The sequence below is a fragment of the Crocodylus porosus genome, unplaced genomic scaffold (genome assembly GCF_001723895.1).
Source record: "Crocodylus porosus isolate Cpor-Errol unplaced genomic scaffold, CroPor_comp1, whole genome shotgun sequence".
Lineage (NCBI taxonomy): Eukaryota > Metazoa > Chordata > Crocodylia > Crocodylidae > Crocodylus > Crocodylus porosus.
In genome coordinates, this window is record NW_017728934.1 from 196132 (window position 1) to 214719 (window position 18588).

At 52.6% G+C, this 18588-nt stretch overlaps 2 protein-coding genes across 2 annotated transcripts; one reads left to right on the forward strand and one right to left on the reverse strand.

Annotated features, from left to right (window-relative positions):
- The first annotated feature begins 691 nt into the window (after nucleotides 1-691).
- On the forward strand, nucleotides 692-6963 carry ARMC12 (armadillo repeat containing 12). The gene is made up of 6 exons (XM_019546212.1): nucleotides 692-2506; nucleotides 3626-3774; nucleotides 5023-5157; nucleotides 5296-5469; nucleotides 5952-6023; nucleotides 6566-6963. The coding sequence occupies exons 1-6, from the start codon at nucleotides 2368-2370 to the stop codon at nucleotides 6917-6919; spliced, it is 1023 nt and encodes a 340-aa protein (XP_019401757.1). The 5' UTR covers nucleotides 692-2367; the 3' UTR covers nucleotides 6920-6963.
- A 3384-nt stretch (nucleotides 6964-10347) lies between these two features.
- Nucleotides 10348-16878, reverse strand: CLPS (colipase). The gene is made up of 3 exons (XM_019546214.1): nucleotides 13941-16878; nucleotides 12442-12564; nucleotides 10348-11249 (listed from the first exon to the last, which is right to left on the reverse strand). The coding sequence occupies exons 1-3, from the start codon at nucleotides 14022-14024 to the stop codon at nucleotides 11118-11120; spliced, it is 339 nt and encodes a 112-aa protein (XP_019401759.1). The 5' UTR covers nucleotides 14025-16878; the 3' UTR covers nucleotides 10348-11117.
- Nucleotides 16879-18588: the final 1710 nt, after the last annotated feature.

Consider the following 18588-nt stretch of genomic DNA (forward strand, 5'->3'; position numbering starts at 1 on the left):
CGCTGGGCTGCACGCCGTGTTTACGTCCGACAGCGCAGCCACAGGGGAGTCACCCCTCCGCTCAGCAGTACAGGGGCAGGGACACGCAGCTGAGCTGCAAGGAGCAAAGGTGCGGCGGCTGCTGAAGACACCGGGCTCGCCTCCCTCTGCAGCACAGCGGAGCCGTCTCTGGAGCGCACCGGGAGCTGCTCTGGGGGCGCGGAGGCCTGAGAAGGGCAGCGCAGACTCTCCAGGCCCTGCTGCAGGTCCTGGGGGAGCCTGGCCGGACAGGCTGCAACCCAAGCTGCTGCTTGCCCAACAGGCCGGCGGGGAACCGCTCCTCTGAGACAGCGGCTTCTCTGGCACGGCCCCGCCGGCCCCGTCCAGAGCACTGGTTCAGTTCAGGAGAGACTCAGAGGAAAGGCGGTGTGGCCTGACTTGCCCCGACGCCAGGGCGTGCGCTGGGGGCGGCGGGAGACACTGGTTGCAGTAGGAAGCAGGCGGGTGGGACGGCTGGCTTCGCTGCAGCCAGCAGGCAGCACAGGGACCACACAACCCTGCCTCCCTCCAGCTCAGGGCACGGGCCCTAGGACGGGCGGAGGCGGAGGGCAGGATGAGGCCGGTGCAAACCCTGCAGCCATCCCTCGGGCTCTGCTGCCCTCTACCGGGGCCGGCTGGGTGCTCCCCACTCGAGAAGCGAGGCCTGCGATTCTGCACCTGCCCTGGGGAGACGGGGCTGTGCAGGTGCTGGCTCCCAGGGTCCTGGGCAAACTTCCTCGAGATGCGCAGTGACTCCCGCAGCTCCGGCGGAGCGCCCCGTGGCCGCTGCGCTCACACCGCTTCGGGAAGGAGACCAGGAGCCTGAGCCCGGCTCCACAGATGAGGCACAGGGAAGCACTGACTTGCCCTCGCAGCGGAGCGAGGAGCAGGATCCAGGTGTCCTAAGCACTGGGGCGGTGCGCTGTCCACTAGGCCGCACTGCTCCGAAGAGAAGAGTCGGGCCTAGTGGCTGCTGCCTGGAAGAGCACTAGGGAGGGTGAAGGGAGGGGAGAGCAGGCACCAGACCCTGCTGGGAACCCTGGATGGTAACAAGCCCCTTGAATTACTGCTATTTATGGCCTATTTATCCCCATCAGGGATCGGGACCCCAGTGCGCTAGGCGCCGGACACCTGTAAAACAACAGCTGGTCCACGTCCCAAGCAATCTCAGTAACGTGCCAATTATTCCTCAGTGCAAATTGATCCCAAATGAGCTGCCTGCTGCACGGATGCAGAACAAGCCATGCGCCCTGCCCTATAGGGTTGCACCCAGAAGCAAATGGGAAGACAGCATCACACATGGCAAGGGGGGGCGCTGAGGATGGCTCCCAGGGGCCTGACTCCCAGGGAGGCAGGTACTTTGGGTTGGACGCACAGTAACGGGGCGCCCTGCAGGTATAACTGGAGGAGGTTCTCTGGCCAGTGCTCTCCGGGAGATTAGAGGGGAAAATGAAGTGAGCCGTTGTGGTTGAAATGTCTGCGAATCCATGGATGTTCTCAGCATCCTGCTTTCCTGGGAGAGACCTGCCTGTGCATGGTTTCAGTGCACAAGTAGAGCTGCCCTTTCTCACCCAAAGGAAGGGATAGCAGCCTGCAGTTCAGAGAGGCCACAGAGTTCAGGTCCTGACTTGAAGTCAGCCGCTCCCAATAATCAGACCAAGGGGCCAGGGAGACTTGCTGCAGACGAAGCCAACAGCTGCAGAGCTCAGGCCCAGACAAGGATCCAACCTTCCTGGGAATCTGTTTGGTGCTGGGAGGGCTGATCTCAGCCCTTCTCTGCTGCCAACGTTTAAAGAGCTTAAACCTCAGGCTGTGGACAGGTAAAAAGGGGTCATGGAACAAATGGAGACTGAATCTTAGAAACCTCTGACAGCCAGAGCTGGCTCTGGGGGAGTCTCCCAGAGGAACAGTGTCCAGGTCATTTAAAACTGGGCTAAAGTGCAGTCACGGTACCATCCTCCCTGTGTCCACTCTCCCCAAGCACTTTCTTTCCACAGATCCCAAATCACTTTACCAAGGGGGAGAGGGGAAGTCAGAGAGAGAGAGAGAGAGAGAGAGAGAGAGAGAGAGAGAGACATCATTATTCCCATTTTACAGATGAGCAAACTGAGGGTAAAGCTTTGCCCACAGTCAATGCTAGGACAAATAACCCAGGAGTCCAGCCCCTGGGAAATGCCCCTCCCAGCTGCCAGGCCCGAGATGTCATGGTGGACTGTGGTGACATCACAAAGAGCGTGATGACCAGTCTCGTACCTCCAGCGCGGAGCCGCCCGGGCAGTGTCCAGTCACTGCAGTTCCGATTCCAGAACGTGGCTCCTCTCAGCAGCTGCCAGGCGGCGAGGCAGGAAGATGCAGTGTTGGGAGAAGTTCACCAGTAAAAACATGCTCAGTATGGCCACAGGAGCTGGGGCCATCTACTTGCTGTACAGGACCATCCAAGCAGGACTGAACAGCCCTGCCTTCAGCATGGAGCCTGTCAGCATCGCCAGTGAGTAGCAGCGACAGATTTCAGCTTCCGCAGAGACAGAGAAGGCAGCAGTGCCCATCTGAACCCCTCGCGACTGCTCCTCTCCCTGGCAGGGGGCTCAGCAGGGACAGCCTTCTGGCAGAAGGTTTCAGGCCACCAAGGACAAGGACCTACTCCCCTTGCTCCCAGCCTGTGACCCTCGTACAATTGCTGGCATAGACAGTGGGGGAACTTTAGGGAACAGCAGTCTGAATGTTAGTCCCGGCCCTGCCACCGGCCCCAGCAAATTGCTTTCCCCATCTCTTCCATGTGGGCCCCAGGCATAGTCCTGGATGCAGGGAGCCCCAAATGCAGGAGAAGTTTGGAGCCAGATGTAACTTAGGACCATCTCTAGTCATAACAATGAGCCTGCTCAGGGGATCTCGGGGGCCCTAGAGCGAGTTAGCTAGTGTCAGGAGGATGCATGGAGGGTCTAAGACCCTGTGTAGTTGCTATCGCATATGCTCAACACTGCTGTTAAAGGCACATGCAGTATTTACGTTGGTTAGAGCAGAACATTTGTTCCAACTTGTCCCTATTATTATACTAACGCCCGCTGTTCCTGCTTTTATTCTTTGCCTTTATTTAGCATGAGGTTGTGGTGACCATCAGTGTTCGTTTCTCTGTCCCCAGAAAGCGTCACTCCATTCCTGCTGCCAGGGGGACCCCTCTCCCTGGTGTCATCCGTGTGCATCCATATCCATTTCATCCATGTCTTGTTTCAGTTCAGGTTCAAAAGACCTTTGGGGGTTTGGGTTCAAGTTTTCCATGGCATTTGCACTCCCAGAACCTGCCTGAAATCTCAGTGGGGCGCAGGGGCTGGGACGGACACCCTGAGTTCCTCCTGGGGCTGGAAGGAGACATATGCAAAGCTCAGCCAAGTGGCCGTGAACTTTGGCAAAGCTTTCGGCAACCCTGCTCTGAAGGTGGGGTTTGGAGCAAGACCCCTTGGCCATGCCTGTCCCTGGCCTTTGTCACACATGGTCCAATGTTTGGGCAAGAGAGTCTATTCATGTTTCACCATATGAAAAGCCGAAATCCTGGACTGGCAGCTTCACTCTGGGGCCTACGTTCTGCTCATTACTGATCGCTCATCCCTAGAACTCGCCGTGCAGCAAGAGAATTTAGGTCCGAAGGATTCTGGAGAGCTGCGGAGGCTCCTGATGTCCCTGAACCAGAAGCAGGATGAATACGCCAAGAGCATGATACTACACAGCATCACGCGGTGCGTTTACCTGCTGGAGCTGGAGGTGAGCCTGCGGCTGGAGGTGCTTCCCTGAAAGAAAGCACAACTAAATCGGAGACCTGCCTGTGCCAGACCATGAGGTGCCTGTGGCTCTGGGGAGGTTCAGATCCAGAGCAGACCTTTTGTTCAGGCTTTTCTTTCCAATCAGTGCTTTCCCAGCTCTAGGGAGGAAGCACAGGCCAGCAAAGACTCCCAAGTCAGCCTCCAAGCTGTATGCTGGCTTCTAGGAGAAAGGTGGAGTCAAGGGCAGAAGGGAGGAACGGGGGCAACTCCTAAGCTGAATTTGTCCCTTGTGGGAATTTTCCCAGGTTTCCATTGGACTCTGCTTGCTCCTCCACCATGGCAAAGACTCTTGCCAGGATTAGGTGAGAAGGAAGCTGATGAATTTGCCTTTGAACAAATTGTGGGCCCAAGCAGAAAGGCCTAGTTTTAGACTGCATTGCATGCATCTGAAGGGGCTCAGGGTTGGGAATTTGATTAAGTCCTGTCTCAGATGTTCCTAAAGGTCAAGCATAGCCTATGCTCGGCATCCTCAGCTGCAGAGGGTTTGATGCCTGGGTATGTTCAGAGCCTGCCGGTTGCTCCCCGCAGCACCACCGAACCCACTACCTATAAAGGCAGATCCCAATGCTCAGAGGGACTTTCAGACTCTGAAAGGTAGCAGCACTTTCAGAAATCACTCCCTGGCTCCAGAAAGTGGGCTGAGGTGAGAGAGGCAGATGGAGGCAGGCACTGTCATTTAACACAGAGGAGGGGACAAGATCACAGGTGGGGCTGAAGCCACAGCTAGGAGGAGATCTGCAGAACACTGAACACAGCAAAAAGCCCAAGAGGGGAGATAGGCACGGCGCATTGCCCTTGCATGAAAGGAGGCCTTGTGGCCAGTGCTGGTTTGGTTCCATAAGACAAACAGGATCAAAGGGACAAGGGGGTCACTGAGTTAATTTTGCTTTTGGGAGGTAGGTGGTGGCTACATGAAAGCGTTGCTCCCTTTGGTGGGACAAGCCACAGCAGTGTGGGGCCAGGGCAGCAACTGATTAAATAAGGCTCCAAGCCTGAACTCTTGGGGGCTTCAGATAAGCTCAGCCATTCCCCACCTTGCTGGCAGACATACAGAAGAGGAAGCTTTTCCCCATCTCGGTGCTTGAAGGGGTCCCAGCCCCGTCGTGCCTTAGCCCCATACCGACGGGCACAGCCAGTTCTCAAGGCAGGTGGCATCAGTGCCTGCATGGTCTACACTTTGCTTTTCCAGGCCTCTGCCTGCTCCTATGAGGACATCCGGCTGGTGGCATCCTACCTGGATGACAGAGATAAAGACGTCAAGATCCACGCCCTGAATGCCCTCAAGGCTTTCGCTGGCATCCAGAAGTTTAGAATTAAAATCCAGGTCAGCGTTCCCCCTTCTCAGCTTGGCCCCTCTGGCTTCCAGCACTGCCAACTACCCAGCACCCAGGCCAGACCGGGCCTGCCAGAGGCCTCAGGTGCCAAGCCAATAGCTACACTGCCGCCGTGTCTTTCCATGCAGGAATTTGTGCCCAAGATCTTGGAGCTTGTCACCTCCTACTGGGATGTGGAGCTGCACATTGCGGGGCTGAGGCTCCTGAATGGGCTGCCCCTGCCAGATCACACTCACCCCCTCTTGAGGAGGGCGATGCCTGCCCTGATGGAAATTGTGCAGACAGGGAGCAGCTTGACTCAGGTAGGGAAGCACATGTGTTCCTCCTTGCCCAGCTCCTCTTCCTCCTTCACCTCCAGTGCCCTTCCTGGGGTGAGGAGAAGCTGGGAGCTCCCTGCACATCTTTCCCTCTGAATGTCCTCACAGGGTGGGAAGGGGGGCACCGCTGGTGCTCTCAGGGTGAGCAGAGCTGTTCTTGAAGGGGCTATGCAAGATATAACCCCATCTGAAGCCTGGACCTAGAGAAGGGAAATGGAGACTGGCCAAAAGTTTGAGGGAGCCCCATTGGACTTGGAGCCAAGTTCACCCTAAGTCAGCTGAACTGACCGTGGTTATGTCCTCCCAGACCTAATGCTCCGGCCCCATCCTCCGTGGGGGAGGGCTGGGACAGAAGTAGCTACAAGTCCATCACTGTCTTTTGCTGGCCACTGGTCTTTGCCCAGGGCTCTGCTGAGACATTCCCATCCTGACTCCTGGTCTGAGACTTCCCATCAGTGTTTCCTCAGGTCCAGGTTCTCAAGCTCTTGAGCACCCTGGCCCAGAAAGAAGACCTCCTGTACGACATCCTGAACTGCCAGGTAAGGGCCAGCCTGTCACCAGCACTGGCAGGAACCAGACCCGGACAAGCAGGGGGAACAAGGATCCTGAAGGGAGGCAAGGACCGGAGAGTAGGCAGCCTGTTCCTGCAGGCAGCACCTGAGACTGGCCATCAAAGGACCCTGTTTGCACACCCAAGCCCCGACCTTGCACCATTCCCCTCTGCTGTACTCAGGAAAGCCTCCTCCTTGGTCACTCCCATCATGAGGCTCGTGCAGCCTGGCTGGCTGAGTCCACCATCCCACAGCCAACACAGGGTGCTCCAGGCCTACAGAGGGCACAAAGCTGGTGCTTGGGAGATGTCCAGGTCTATTCTTCAGGGCACAGGTGTCCGGGTGCACTTCAGGGGGGCCGCTGATCTGCTGCTTGATCCTGTTGCCTGTGGACACATCCTTGGGGGGTTGCGGCTGGGGTCCGATCAGACTCCCACAGACCCACAGGGCTTGAAGCCGGATGGGCAGTCAGAGCCAAGGCAGGGGCTGCTGGCCTGTGCCCATAGCGGTGCCTCCCCTTGTGCCCCAAGGTGCATGCTGACTTCCTGAACCTCTTCCATGCCTCGCTGCCTGGGAACCTGCTCCGAGAGGTGCTGGTGTTTGCGGAGCGGCTGAGCGAGGGCCGCTTGACCCCGCAGTACCAGTCGGTGCACTGGGAGTACAACGAGCTGTCCCTGCACGAGGCGCTCTTCGGGGACAGCTCCCGCTTGGCCGACCGCCTGCTCGCTCTCATTGTCCACCCTGAGGAGGAGGTGCAAATCCAGGCCTGCAAGGTCATCCTCAGCCTCCAGCTCAGCAAGGAGGAAGCGGCAACCATCAGCACTGCCCGGCACGTGCAGAGCTCCTTCTTTGACACGGGCAAAGAGGACCTGTGCGAGAGCTAGAGGCTGGAGGCAGCATAACCAGAGTGATCATCAGAGATTAATAAACCAGATTGGGATTGAGGGTCTGCCTCCATCTTTCCCCACAGATTCAGACCCTTAGGGAACAGAGGGGTAGGAGAGAAGCCTAGCTCCTTCCTCGGGTAGGAAATGGCCCCTGTGCCCCTCAGGCTGGGTCTAGCCAGGCATTTGCCCCCCTTCCAAGCACTGCTGCTGGTGGCACCAGGGCAGCTTTCCTCAGCGCAGAGGCAGAGTTGGGTTCTGTACCAGTTGGGTCATCTGAGCCTGAAAAATGGGGTTGTGACCTCTCTGCCCTAAGCTAAATCAATGTAGGCTGGTAGGAGGTCACCATCCCCATGCTGCCTGCTAGACAGATCCAGGGCAACTGCAAGGTGCCGGTCACCACTGGCACAGCCCCACTGGCTGAGAGCCACGCTGCCCTCCCTGGCCCTTTATCCCCCATGCCGGGATCAGAGCAGGCTCTCTCCTGCAGAATTCACACCCCTGTGAAAGAGTGAGAGCCAGGCCCAGCCCCTTGAACGTGCTGGGAGATCCTCTCCCTGCCTCCCAGTCTCTCTCCAGGGACCGGGCTGCTGGGGTACACCCCACGGGCCACTAGACTGGAGCTAAGAAAACAGGAAAAGGCTCCTCCTTGCCAGAGCCCAGGAGCCCAAGAGCAATAGGTCTGGGAGCCCTGCCTGTCTGCAGGATGCCTGCCTGAAGACCTGTATCTCGGTGCATGGGGTTTGGACTTGCACTAGTCAGCCCACCATTACCCCTGTGCCCTAGGGTCCCACAGAGCCTCCAATGGGAACAGTTCAATCCATCCCCGTCTACATGGCTAACAAACCATGCCTCTGCCCCTGGGGCACTGTGCCCAATTCTCCCATCACTCTCAGACTCCCATGGTCTCCACGTTATGCGTGGTACCATCCAGTGCCCATGCTGGTTAAATACAGGAGATCTGGCCAGTTCCAGCACACCTGAAATGCACTCATGGATGCTCAGGGGAATTCAGGCTGCTGCACTTGTGTCAGAGCAACACAAATGCATCTGGCACTAGAGGAAGGTCTGCTTGGTGACTAAGGCAGAGGAGGAGGCAGAGCTCCAGTCTTGGTGCTGATGCTGCATTGCCAGGCCCTGAAACAAGTCACTCTTTACCTTTCCGTGCCTCTGTTCCCCCTTGCTGTGTCTTGCTCTTACCACACCAGTGAACAAAGTGACCACATGGGCCTAGTAGGACCCCAACAACCACATTTACTATATATGCAACGTGCCAACCTATACGCACACACAAACAAATACACATACACTTTGGGTGGGTTCGGGAGGCCTGGTGAGCATCTGGGTCAGTCCTGGAGGGCTCACAAGCTATTTAAAAGGATACCACCCTATTTCCACACCCTGTATCCCTTCTTGAAAAAACAGATGAGGCTCCAATATTCACTGACATTCTTGCACCTCTGTACCGTAGCAGGGTGGGGGCTGCTGCTGCTCTTAACCCATTGCCAAATTACCTCTGGGCCTCAGGTTGTTGCTCCAAAAAAAAAAAAAAAAAAAAATTACATAGGAACATGTCTTTCCTTCTGACCCCATGAAAAGAGCAATTGTAAAGCACTGCACAAAGGAAACCACCTACAGTATATAGTTTCACAGGTCCTAGTGGCACCTGGGGTATAAGCTACCATTACAGTGTATGGAAATGCCATAGTATTCCATGTGCCTCCAAATAAGCCTACAGCTTGTTTTAGGAAGGCAGAAAGTAGGAGTAACGAGTCTTCCAGAGCCACAGATGACCGCACGCAGCGACTCCCTTGGCCTGAGCCAGCTCAATAGTTGCTGCAGGCACAAGCTATGGTGCGTTCGCCCTCTCACAGCTGCTAAGGAAATGATTAGCACCTTTTGTCTGCTCAGCTAACTGAAGTCCACTCCACAATAGGGTAGAATGGGATCTTTAACCCTGGTTGGCAACCAGTCTAGGAGTGGAGCCTCAATAGATGGACAAATGGATGCTCTTCTTTGCTCCAGGGCCTCCTGCAGCCAAGGTGGTTCCACATGTACTGGCACCAGCCTTTCCTTTGGATTAAACCAGCACAGCTGAGGGGGACACTGGTGTGTGGGCAGCTCGGTGTTTCCATACACACAGCCTAGGCTTTTGTGCCCTGGGGTGGTCACTCCAGCTTCGCTTTATCTTTTGAGGGAGGACTAGGGTCAGCGAGCTGAAGTCTCACGCAGCATAATTCTACTGTCTCGTGAAACGGAGAGATGCCTACTACTACTAACAGCAAAAACCAACTCCTCAGCAGTGCAAGAGGGGTAACACTGGACTCCACTCCCACTGCCTGCTGGGCTAGAAAGAAGCAGTGGTCATTTCAGCATCAGTGTCTCCATGCTTCTATTCCAGTGAAGGAACTCATTTTCCCTGATTAAAACATGCACCCTAATTTTGGAGGACCGATTTTGAAGGGAAAGGTGTGTGTGGTATGTGAAATACAGCATTTCCATACGCACAGCCTGAAAGCAGTCTCATGACATGCATTAGGATACGTGGTAAGTGGAGCTGGTTAGTAAACATTTTTATCTCCCTACAGTTAAGGAAATGCTGCGGCAAAAAATCAAGTCCGACCTCTCTCCATTCTGACCCCCTGGCATAGTGCCTTGTGGGGCTGGCATCTGCCCGAGCCCTGCTCCCATTCTCCCCTGTCGGCTGAGCTCCCTGATGAAACAGCTTCCATGATGGCCTATGACGGGGCAGACAATTATTTGGGGCGGAGGGCCACTCACTGAGTTTTGGCAAGCCTTCGAGGGCCGCATGACAGGCAGTCAGGGGCCGATAAATATTAATTTTCTACATTTTTTAGGGGTCCCGCGGGCCAGATGGAACAGCCTGCCTGGCTGCATCTGGGCCGCATTTTGCCCATTCCTAGTCTATGATCTTCCCTCAGGAGGAGAGGCAAGTGCCTTACAGAACTTACATGGTCATGGTAGTTTGTGGGAGATGAAGTCTGGCTGGGGAACAAAAAGAAACGCTATCTGGTCAATTATTTCAGTTAATAAATAAAGCTGAGAAAACTGCAATCTGTCCTACATAGTCCACAACTAGGTAACATCTTGGTTGGAAGACATTTGCACAGCTGTGATGGAGCTAGCAGTATTCTGGAAGGGGAAATTCATTGGGTGCGGGGGAAGAGAAGGCTTTTGCACCAGTGAGGTGCCCACAGCACAGCAGGGAATGTCACCTGGAGGGAGGAAGCCATTCTGTCACCTTGTGCTGCCCAAGGCATGAGTCTCCTGTGACCTCTGAAATCCTCCCAGCCAACATCTCTCTCCTGTTTACACTTGCCCCCGGCCTGTGGCGCTCTCTGTCCTGCCTGTGCAATCTGTGCCTGTGTGCTGGAGCATGAAATAACCCCAGATCTCACAATGTAACTAATGGGAGAAGCAGCTCTTTACTGGGAATTCCAGAAGCGCCATAAAATTCCTCCTTCTCCATTCGCAGCTGGATCCAGGCAGGGTGACACTTGCGGGAACAAGAACCACAGCAGCCCCACCGAGCAGCTGGTGATCTATTGTGCAACGAGAGGGTACAACGCAATCATTCAGAAGCCACGGTCGAGGCAGGGTGAAATCAGCACTGCTTCTGGCTTTGGGAAGGAGCACAAGGCAGCCGACTCTTTCTAGCCCGTTTCGTAAAGTGTCAGCTGAAGGACGAGTACATTAAATGCAGGCAGTTATTTCTGAGGGGTTGTGGGACTGGAGAGAGAAAAAGGGGGGTCTTGAAGAGATGAGAACAGATACCATGACAGTGAAGCAAGAGTGCATTAGTCTCACCCTGAAGTCCAGAGAAGGGGAAAGGTATTTTGAAGGCTACAACCCGGAGCACACAAGATAGCAGGGCTTGTGAAGCCAGGCACAGGTCCTTCAAAACACATCTGTGGGTCAATGTAGAGGCATAGGTGTAACTGCAGGAAAGCTCAGTGAAGGTGTGGTTAGCAGGGTGTTTTGTGTGTAGGTGACAAGGCAGGTCATGGGGCAAGGGGTACATGTGGAGTACAGGAAGAGGTGTCATCTATGTATGGGGCGTAGGCTGGGGAAGATGCACGTGTGCATGGGAAGGGGTGATGGATACTAGGCATGTACTTTGGAAGAGGAGTGGGGGATGACAACCGTGCAGTCTGGGTCCCCTGCGGCGATTCCACCTTTATTTGGATGATTTCTGTGGATCCTGGCAGGTGCCGTAGTTGGTGTTGGTGATGGAGCCCACGAGGCTGCTGTCAGCCTCACAGGTTAAGCCTTGCTCACAGGGACATTTGTAGTAAACCCCATAGAGGCTCTGCAAGGGACACAAAGGCAAGGGTAACAGTACAGGATATTGCTTGGAGTATACCCAGCGCTCCCTCTACTCTGCCAGCAACGCCTGGGCAACCTGGCCCGCTTCTCCTACAACAACCATCTCTCCACCTTCTCCCCGACTGTCCGCTGGCATGGAGCAGCCCTCCTGAGCCGGTCTAGACAGCTGCCACCCTCTCTGCATGCGAGTGCTGCTGCCGACGCGATGCCTGCAAGAAACTAGCTACCTCATAATGGTGAAGTAGCAGGACACAGGTATGGAGAAGAGTCTCTGCCGCTCCCTATTGGTTGCTCCACATGAGACTTTAAAGAGGAAGTGCCAGCTGCCAAGTAGGGGACTCGGGCCCAGTTTCTCAAATGCATTTGGGTATCCAGCTCCTATTTAGGCACCTCACTTCTATTGATTTTACCATCAGTTCAATAGGATGTAGGTGTCTAAAGACCTTTCAGGCTATGGGCCTTAGTCTCAGCTGAAGCAGTTGTCTCATTATTTTAACTGAAAAACTCCCAGGTTTGAACAGGGCAGGGTCAGTTCCGTGGACACTTGAGTCTGTCTGTGGGGGCCCTTTCTCCTGCCCTCTCTCCATGCAGACCAAGAACCTCTTAGACAAGGAAATTCTCAGTGATGCTGGGAGTAGACTGTCATTCATATCTGGGTCCACTCATGGGTGCAGCTGAAGGAAGTCCCATAACAGAGCAACGTTTGAGTGGAGCATAAGCGGGACCCAGAAAAAGCTTCTGGGCTCCATCCCCAGGGAGGTTAGTTCTGGTGGGGCTGGGGGAGAGCCTTCCTGGAGGAAGAAGCTGTGGTTGGTGGGGAAGGGAGGGCTGTGGAGCTATCTTGGCAAGAAGGTGTCACTGGAAAAGGGTCTCCTGAATGGGCCTTGAAGATCCAGTCACAGCAGGATGCAAAATGTTGAGAGGCCAAGGATGTTTTGAGGGCAGCTTCAAGGAAGGAGTATCCCAGAGGCTATTAGAGGGTGGCCTCACAGTGATCTAGTGTTTTGGCATGGAACCTCCCAGCTCCTTGACCGAGGCCATTATCCATAATTTGCCCACATGCCCTAATCTCTGCCACGTTATGCATTGCCAAGAGTGGGGGAGGAAAAAACCACATTAGAGGGAACACGAGCTAGAGCTAGTGGAAGAGCAGAACTTCAGGAAATGCCACGTACCTTTGGGGAACACTCCTGAAATTCGATAGCTTTGTTTGCACAACGAGCCAGGCTTAGCCCACTGGTCCTGTGACAACACTTGCTTTTGCATTGAGCACTTTGCAGACACAGCTCCCCATTGTCCTGTAATAAAAGCACAGCAAGAGCCAATACAGGGACCCGAGTACCCCAGGGTGAGGGTCCATATCTCCCTACTTCTTCCTACTGAAGGTAGCATCCAGTGGTCCTAGCTGCTTAGTGTGCAACCCATCTCCAGTGATAACTCTTGCAGGGAGTGAAGTGAGATTCCTCCACTCTACAGAGGTTCTTACAAGTGTGTCCTGGTGCAGTCCATATATTTGCACCCAGGCTCACACAGTGGGACTGGTCAAGGGACCAACAAAATGCTACTTGACCCACGTGTCCAGCAAAGGGTGAGCAGACTTGTACTCTGTACATAAGGGGAAATTTTGTAACAAATTCCCCCAATCAGGAGGTTGACAGACAATGTGCATGGGCTTCAGTCTATGCGTACATTCATGCACATGCAGGGTGTAAAGAGTTTCAATCCATCCACATGCATTAAGGGCCAAATTCTACAGTTCTCCCTTGGTACTGACTCAAGGAAAATGCCCAGTGAAGTCCACAGAAGTTGGCCTTGAATAAGTTCCTAAGAAGAAAGCGCAAAGTTGAATAGTAAAAGTACATCCACTGTACACACACACACACACGCCCCATTCACACATACTATATCCCATTTCACAGCTGAAACGTGCCCAGTAGGCTGCATATCAACCAACACTCTTGAATCCTAGCCAGAGAAGCTGACATTTCCCGCTCCTTGCCTCAAATTCTGCAAGACCCCGCTCTGTGATTTACAGGGACTGTCTCACGTGTATGTGTTATGATAGGCTCAGGCACCTTTTGCATCACAACCCAACCCCGAGTTGGTCCATGCTAGCCTGGTGATTCAGACACTAGTTTGAGACTCCCGAGATCTCTGTTCTGGGCCTGCCAGTAGCATCCACACTTCCAAGGCACTTATTTTTGGGGGTGCTGAGCTCTTGCTGCTCTCATTGGCTTTGATGGAAGCAAGATTGAAAAACACTTCTGAAAAGCAGGCAGCTAATCTCTTTGGGCCTCAGTTTCCCATTCTGGAAAATGGGGCAAAGGAAATTTCTGTCTCGTAAGGAGATTACAAATATCAAGCCACTAGTCGGTGAGGCCACCCTATAAGTCAGTGGGACCTATATTACTGGCATTTCTACAAAAGGAAATTAAATACATTGGAACTGAATGTTCAACTGTTACAGATGCCTCTATAAACCTTTCTTCTCTTACGTTATGGAATCACCAAGGGGAAGGAGGGAGGATACTCTGAGCTGCATCCTGAAAACCCCCAAGCACACACGTAATTCCCATCCACCCCAAGAGGGTTGCCTTCTCTGGAGAGCCAGTGGGCACAGACCCATGTGAAGTCTGTGTGGCTGAATCGAGACATTGCTTGATCCCCTTCTTACCAAGCTGAAGATGAGTCCTCGCTGGTGAGAAAATGACTGGGCGACAGCAAGAGAGAGCAGCAGCAGGACCAGAGTTCTCTCCATGGCGCGATAGGACCACCCAAGAGTCTCTCTGCTGGGGTCAGGGCACGGACAGAAAGGTGCAGGGATGATTCAAGTATATAAAACAGGTCTCCCTAGTCACATGACCAGCCCTTTCCCAATTGCATCCACACACATACCTCTGCAGAGCCAAGTGCTTAGGGAAAAACAAGGTCATGAACTTTTTCATGGTGTGAAATGTTTAAGCTAAAGACAGAAACAGATAAGAATAACAAAGATCCCCCAATTTCTGCTCAGGCACTGCTCTTATTGAAGGTGAATAGAATCCCATGCAAATTCATCATTATACTACCAATGTCTTAGAGTCTATTAGTTAAATTAAGCCAAAGACCGACTAACGTCAATAAACGCAAAGATTAAAATCAAAGTATTTCTTTGCTTTTACCTTTCAGGTAATCTGCTGAGAAGTTCCACAGCTGCGCCCCTTTTGGCCATTCTCAAGGTCTCTATAGATTAGTTAGTACAGCCATGCTTATCTCATGAGCTCTCTCGGCAAGATCAGGAACCACAGGAAAAAGGGAAGGATTTCGCTCAACCATATTTTGGTCAGCCAGCACTTCTCTTATAGCAAAGACCAATGAAAGTCATGGCAAGGAACCAGGACGGGCAGCACAGTCAAAGAGAGATCCCATGAACACACACGGGCGGTCACAAAGAAGAGTTGTCCCTCGAGAAGATGTGCAAGAGATTTCAGTTGCCTTTCCTGAGAAAAATTTACTACTGCAATCACAGTGGTGTGAATTCCAGAAAGTACCTTCTCTTCTGGCAACATCCGACTACTGGAAGGAAATTTGCTAACATTTTCTTATGACAAATTTTCTTAAAAGAATTAGAAGATATTCATATCTCTATGAAATGGACTGACCATATTCTGTAGTGGTTCTTTGTTACGACAAAAAGCTTTTCTAATCAAGAGATTAGGAAATTAAACCTACAATCCGGCCTGCCTCTCTCTCTTTGGAAATCCCCCAGATTCCCTGGCTGCAGGAATGCTTCACATGCAAGCCTCAAGCACCCACATTCAGTGTGGGTTTGATTCAGCCCATTACAAAAATACAGAATTTGGACTAATAGTTCAGGGGAGGGGTTTCAGACCAGACCCAACCTCCATAGATTTCTATTCTTCAAGTCATTTGGGAGACAACATTACATCTTACACACTTCCAACTTCATCCTAGCCGATATGAGAAAGAGACTCAGTAAGCCAAGTCAAATTTACACATGAGTGAATAGGCATGCCCACACCACAGCCTTCAGACCTGGGAAAAGAGCTATGCAAGCTAATGCAACCATCAGGGTTTTATCAGCGTTGAAATCACAGACTAGTTTCCAGGTCTTTTTGCTGATATGAAGTTAGTCCCCACCTCCAAAATGGGAACGAGCTGCGGTGGTGAGAGCACTGGGCTAGGAGTCAGGGTCTATGGGTTATAGTCCTGACTCCATCCTGAGCTTGGTAAGAGGTCAACATTTTCAGAAGTAGCCCTTGAAGTAGGCATTCCCAAATTCCACGGTCCAACAGTTAGGACTTGGTTTTCCAAAGTACTGGAAACACTGCTGAAATCTGTGGGAGCTGGGAGTATATAGCACCCCTGAAAGTCAGGCCCAACACCTTCAACACCCAAAATCAGAGGCAATTTTTGGTTTTAGCATGCTTCTCTGAGACTTAATCAGTATCAAGGAATACACCTTCAAGGGTAACAAGATGGCATGAGTAATTTTGTGCTGCTGAATATATTTTGCTTTGGTATTATATAGGACCTCTCTTCTAAGGTCCCTGTCACACTTATATATGTTCCTGTGGGTCTGGGAGGCACTTCACAGAAGGTGAACCTGAGGCATATAAATGTGAAATGGCCTGTGCAAGGCAACTTGTCTCCAGGGTTGGGATTTAAAGTCCAGAACTCCTGACAACCCACCCCATAATCTTAGCACTTGGCAATCCTCTCTCCCTTATGATCTCCTTTTAAAAGAACAAAAGTCACAAAATGGACTTAATTTTCTTTCCCTGCAGACCCCTATCAGTAAATCCAATCTACTGAACCACTGCAATGCCAAATGATGTGCTACAGGAATCTAGGAAACTTATTTATCCTGGCTAGCCAGATGGACCCAACACAAGGCTGATTCCACTGAAATGAATAAATGATCCAATTAAAACCATTGCTTGGCCACGTGCCCCTTCTCATTACACCTTATATTGGCACTGGCAAAAGTCACACACGAGGCCCCATACTGCTGAGACTGGAAATCGGTCTCTGTCCAAAAGACCTTATCATCTAAGATGTGAAATAACATCTGGGAATGGGGCCAGGAAAGCTAAGAGTTATAGCAGTTAAATTGCTCACGCTAAATGTGTGCTCATCTTGGCAGTTTGCTAAACAGAGACCGAATTGTACTGGAAGTCAGTATTCAGTGTTATTGATTCAGGGGTCCTATAGGAGGGGCAAGGTTGAAGGGGAATAGGAACGGCAAGAGTGTGGTGTGGTCTTAAACATCCTGTTTAGTCCACAAGCACCATCCATGTGAATGTTAGTGCTCTGGGACAAGTAGTTCAAGGTGCCATGGATGACCCAGCAGGAGTCCAAGTCTTGTCCTGCCGAGCAACTGCTTTGCAGCATAAATACACAAGTCATTGCCTGGCCCAAAAGTAACAACTTCTTCACCCTGGCTGCAGTTCAGCTAGGGATGAGCTAAGAAGAAAGCATAAGGGCTAATAATACCAAGCTGTAAATTAGTCAGGGCACTGTGACAAAGCTTTCCAGACCTCCAGCTGCCATCTCTTCTCAGCCAGTCTAGCTATACCTTGCACTCCAGCAAGGCATCTGTTAGAGCCCCACAGTGTCACTGATAACAGCTTGGCTGCATGCCCAGAAGGAACCAGCAAACAACACCTGTTCGTCCATATATTTGCTCTTTAAATATTTCAGTAGTTAAATGATAAAAGGAAAACAGATCTGGGAACAGAGCAGCTTTGCATTTCCTATCACTCCCTGTCCACTTCTAACAATGGTTAAACAGGTCTGCAGCCCTTTTTTTTGGCCTGAAGCCTTTGAGGGCTTCTCCACATTGCAGCTATGGTTCCAGTTATCCATGCTGAAGTTGCTCTTCTCAAGCTAGCTGCAGTGAGTCTGGCCACATTTTAAAAGACCCCTTGAACTCTGCAAGGAGGAAGTGGGGTGGGGAAGGGCTAGTAGCACAGAATAGCTGAGATGCCTTCTGAATTACTAGTTCAGGGGCTAATAAAAATCAGCACAAGGCCTTTGCTGGGCTGGCCTGGGCAACCCTAAGCTATTATTAGCTTGAGCGATAGACATGCATGTGTGTGCAGAAGACTCAGGTGAGGCACAATGCTCAAATTACACCTCAAGATAATATTGCAGTCATGTCAAGCCCTTTGCCCTCTGAGTGCTAACAGATGGGCAGCAGCAGGCAAGCGTCAGATAACTCCAGAGTATTGTGACTTCGGCCCTACTAAAAGGGCCAGAGAGCAGACCGTCTCCTGCCAGCTAACACTGAGCAACTAAAGAAGTCCTTCATTTCAAAGGAGCTTAGGTTAGCACATTTTCCATTGATAATTAATACCAAGGTCTTGATTAAAAGAATCTTCCCAAGAGAACCCCTGTATACTAGGAAATCCCTCTCTGTCCCAGTTACAACAGAGCTGCTCTGCCAGTGGCAGCGACAGTGAGAGTGTCGGTATACAGAGTGGTAAACTGGTTTTACCGCTAAGAGTACCGGTATGTCTGCAGTTCCATCACAGCAGTGGCTCCATTAGAACATGGACATACTCAAACTAGTTAGCTTCAATCCTGGTAGCCATCTAGCTGAGCCAACACAGAGGTCTGCATGGGCTGTAAAGAGGGTAAATTAGCCTACTCTGAACACTGTGCTGCCCCGCTGACACTTCTACCAGTATCTAGGCTGGCTGGTGTACTTCTAGCTCAGGGATCTACCTTGTGCTTGGGTGTCTACAGCCATGGCAGCCAGACCACACAACACCCAGGCACATTCAGAAGGGAGTTAAATGAATAGGTTGCATGAATGAAAGTGTCCTGCCTATGCTTGCATTCCCCCAGCAGAGCTGATCCAGGACTGGGGCCAATGCCATTGCTCCCCACACAATGCTGGTGCCACCTGCACCTGCTGGGTTGACCAGCAGATCCACAGATCCCCCTTTGGCACTGCCAGTGCAGCCGGGAGGCCCACACAGGGAGCCAGCGAGAACAATGCTGCTCCCAGTCGCTCCTCTAATTGCAAACCAGACACCCCACTGGTGCCAGCGGTGCAACCCAAGTGGAGCTACGCGGCTTTACTCCAGCTCAGGATTTGGATCCTGCCTCCCCCCACCACACCCTCCCTGCCGGGCCAGGGAGTTGCATCCTGCCCCCCCAACCCCGTGGAGATGCGCTCCTGGCTGCTTGCCTTGGCTGCCGGTCAGGGCATGCCCGAGGGACTCCGCCGCCCTGCAGCCGCTCTCCGGCTCCGTCCCGCCGGCGCTGTCCGCGGTGCTGAAGGGCGGCAGAGAGCGGCGGCCGGGGGAGGAGGC

Excerpts from the sequence above, each read along its gene's own strand:
- ARMC12 (XM_019546212.1), top strand. The coding sequence starts at position 2,368 with ATGCAGTGTTGGGAGAAGTTCACCAGTAAAAACATGCTCAGTATGGCC. Across the intron at positions 3,775-5,022 it reads TTTACCTGCTGGAGCTGGAG|GCCTCTGCCTGCTCCTATGA; the intron begins GTGAGCCTGCGG and ends TTGCTTTTCCAG. Across the intron at positions 6,024-6,565 it reads ACGACATCCTGAACTGCCAG|GTGCATGCTGACTTCCTGAA; the intron begins GTAAGGGCCAGC and ends TTGTGCCCCAAG.
- CLPS (XM_019546214.1), bottom strand. The coding sequence starts at position 14,024 with ATGGAGAGAACTCTGGTCCTGCTGCTGCTCTCTCTTGCTGTCGCCCAG. Across the intron at positions 12,565-13,940 it reads GAGGACTCATCTTCAGCTTG|GACAATGGGGAGCTGTGTCT; the intron begins GTAAGAAGGGGA and ends CTTTTATTACAG. Across the intron at positions 11,250-12,441 it reads TTCAGGAGTGTTCCCCAAAG|AGCCTCTATGGGGTTTACTA; the intron begins GTACGTGGCATT and ends TGTCCCTTGCAG.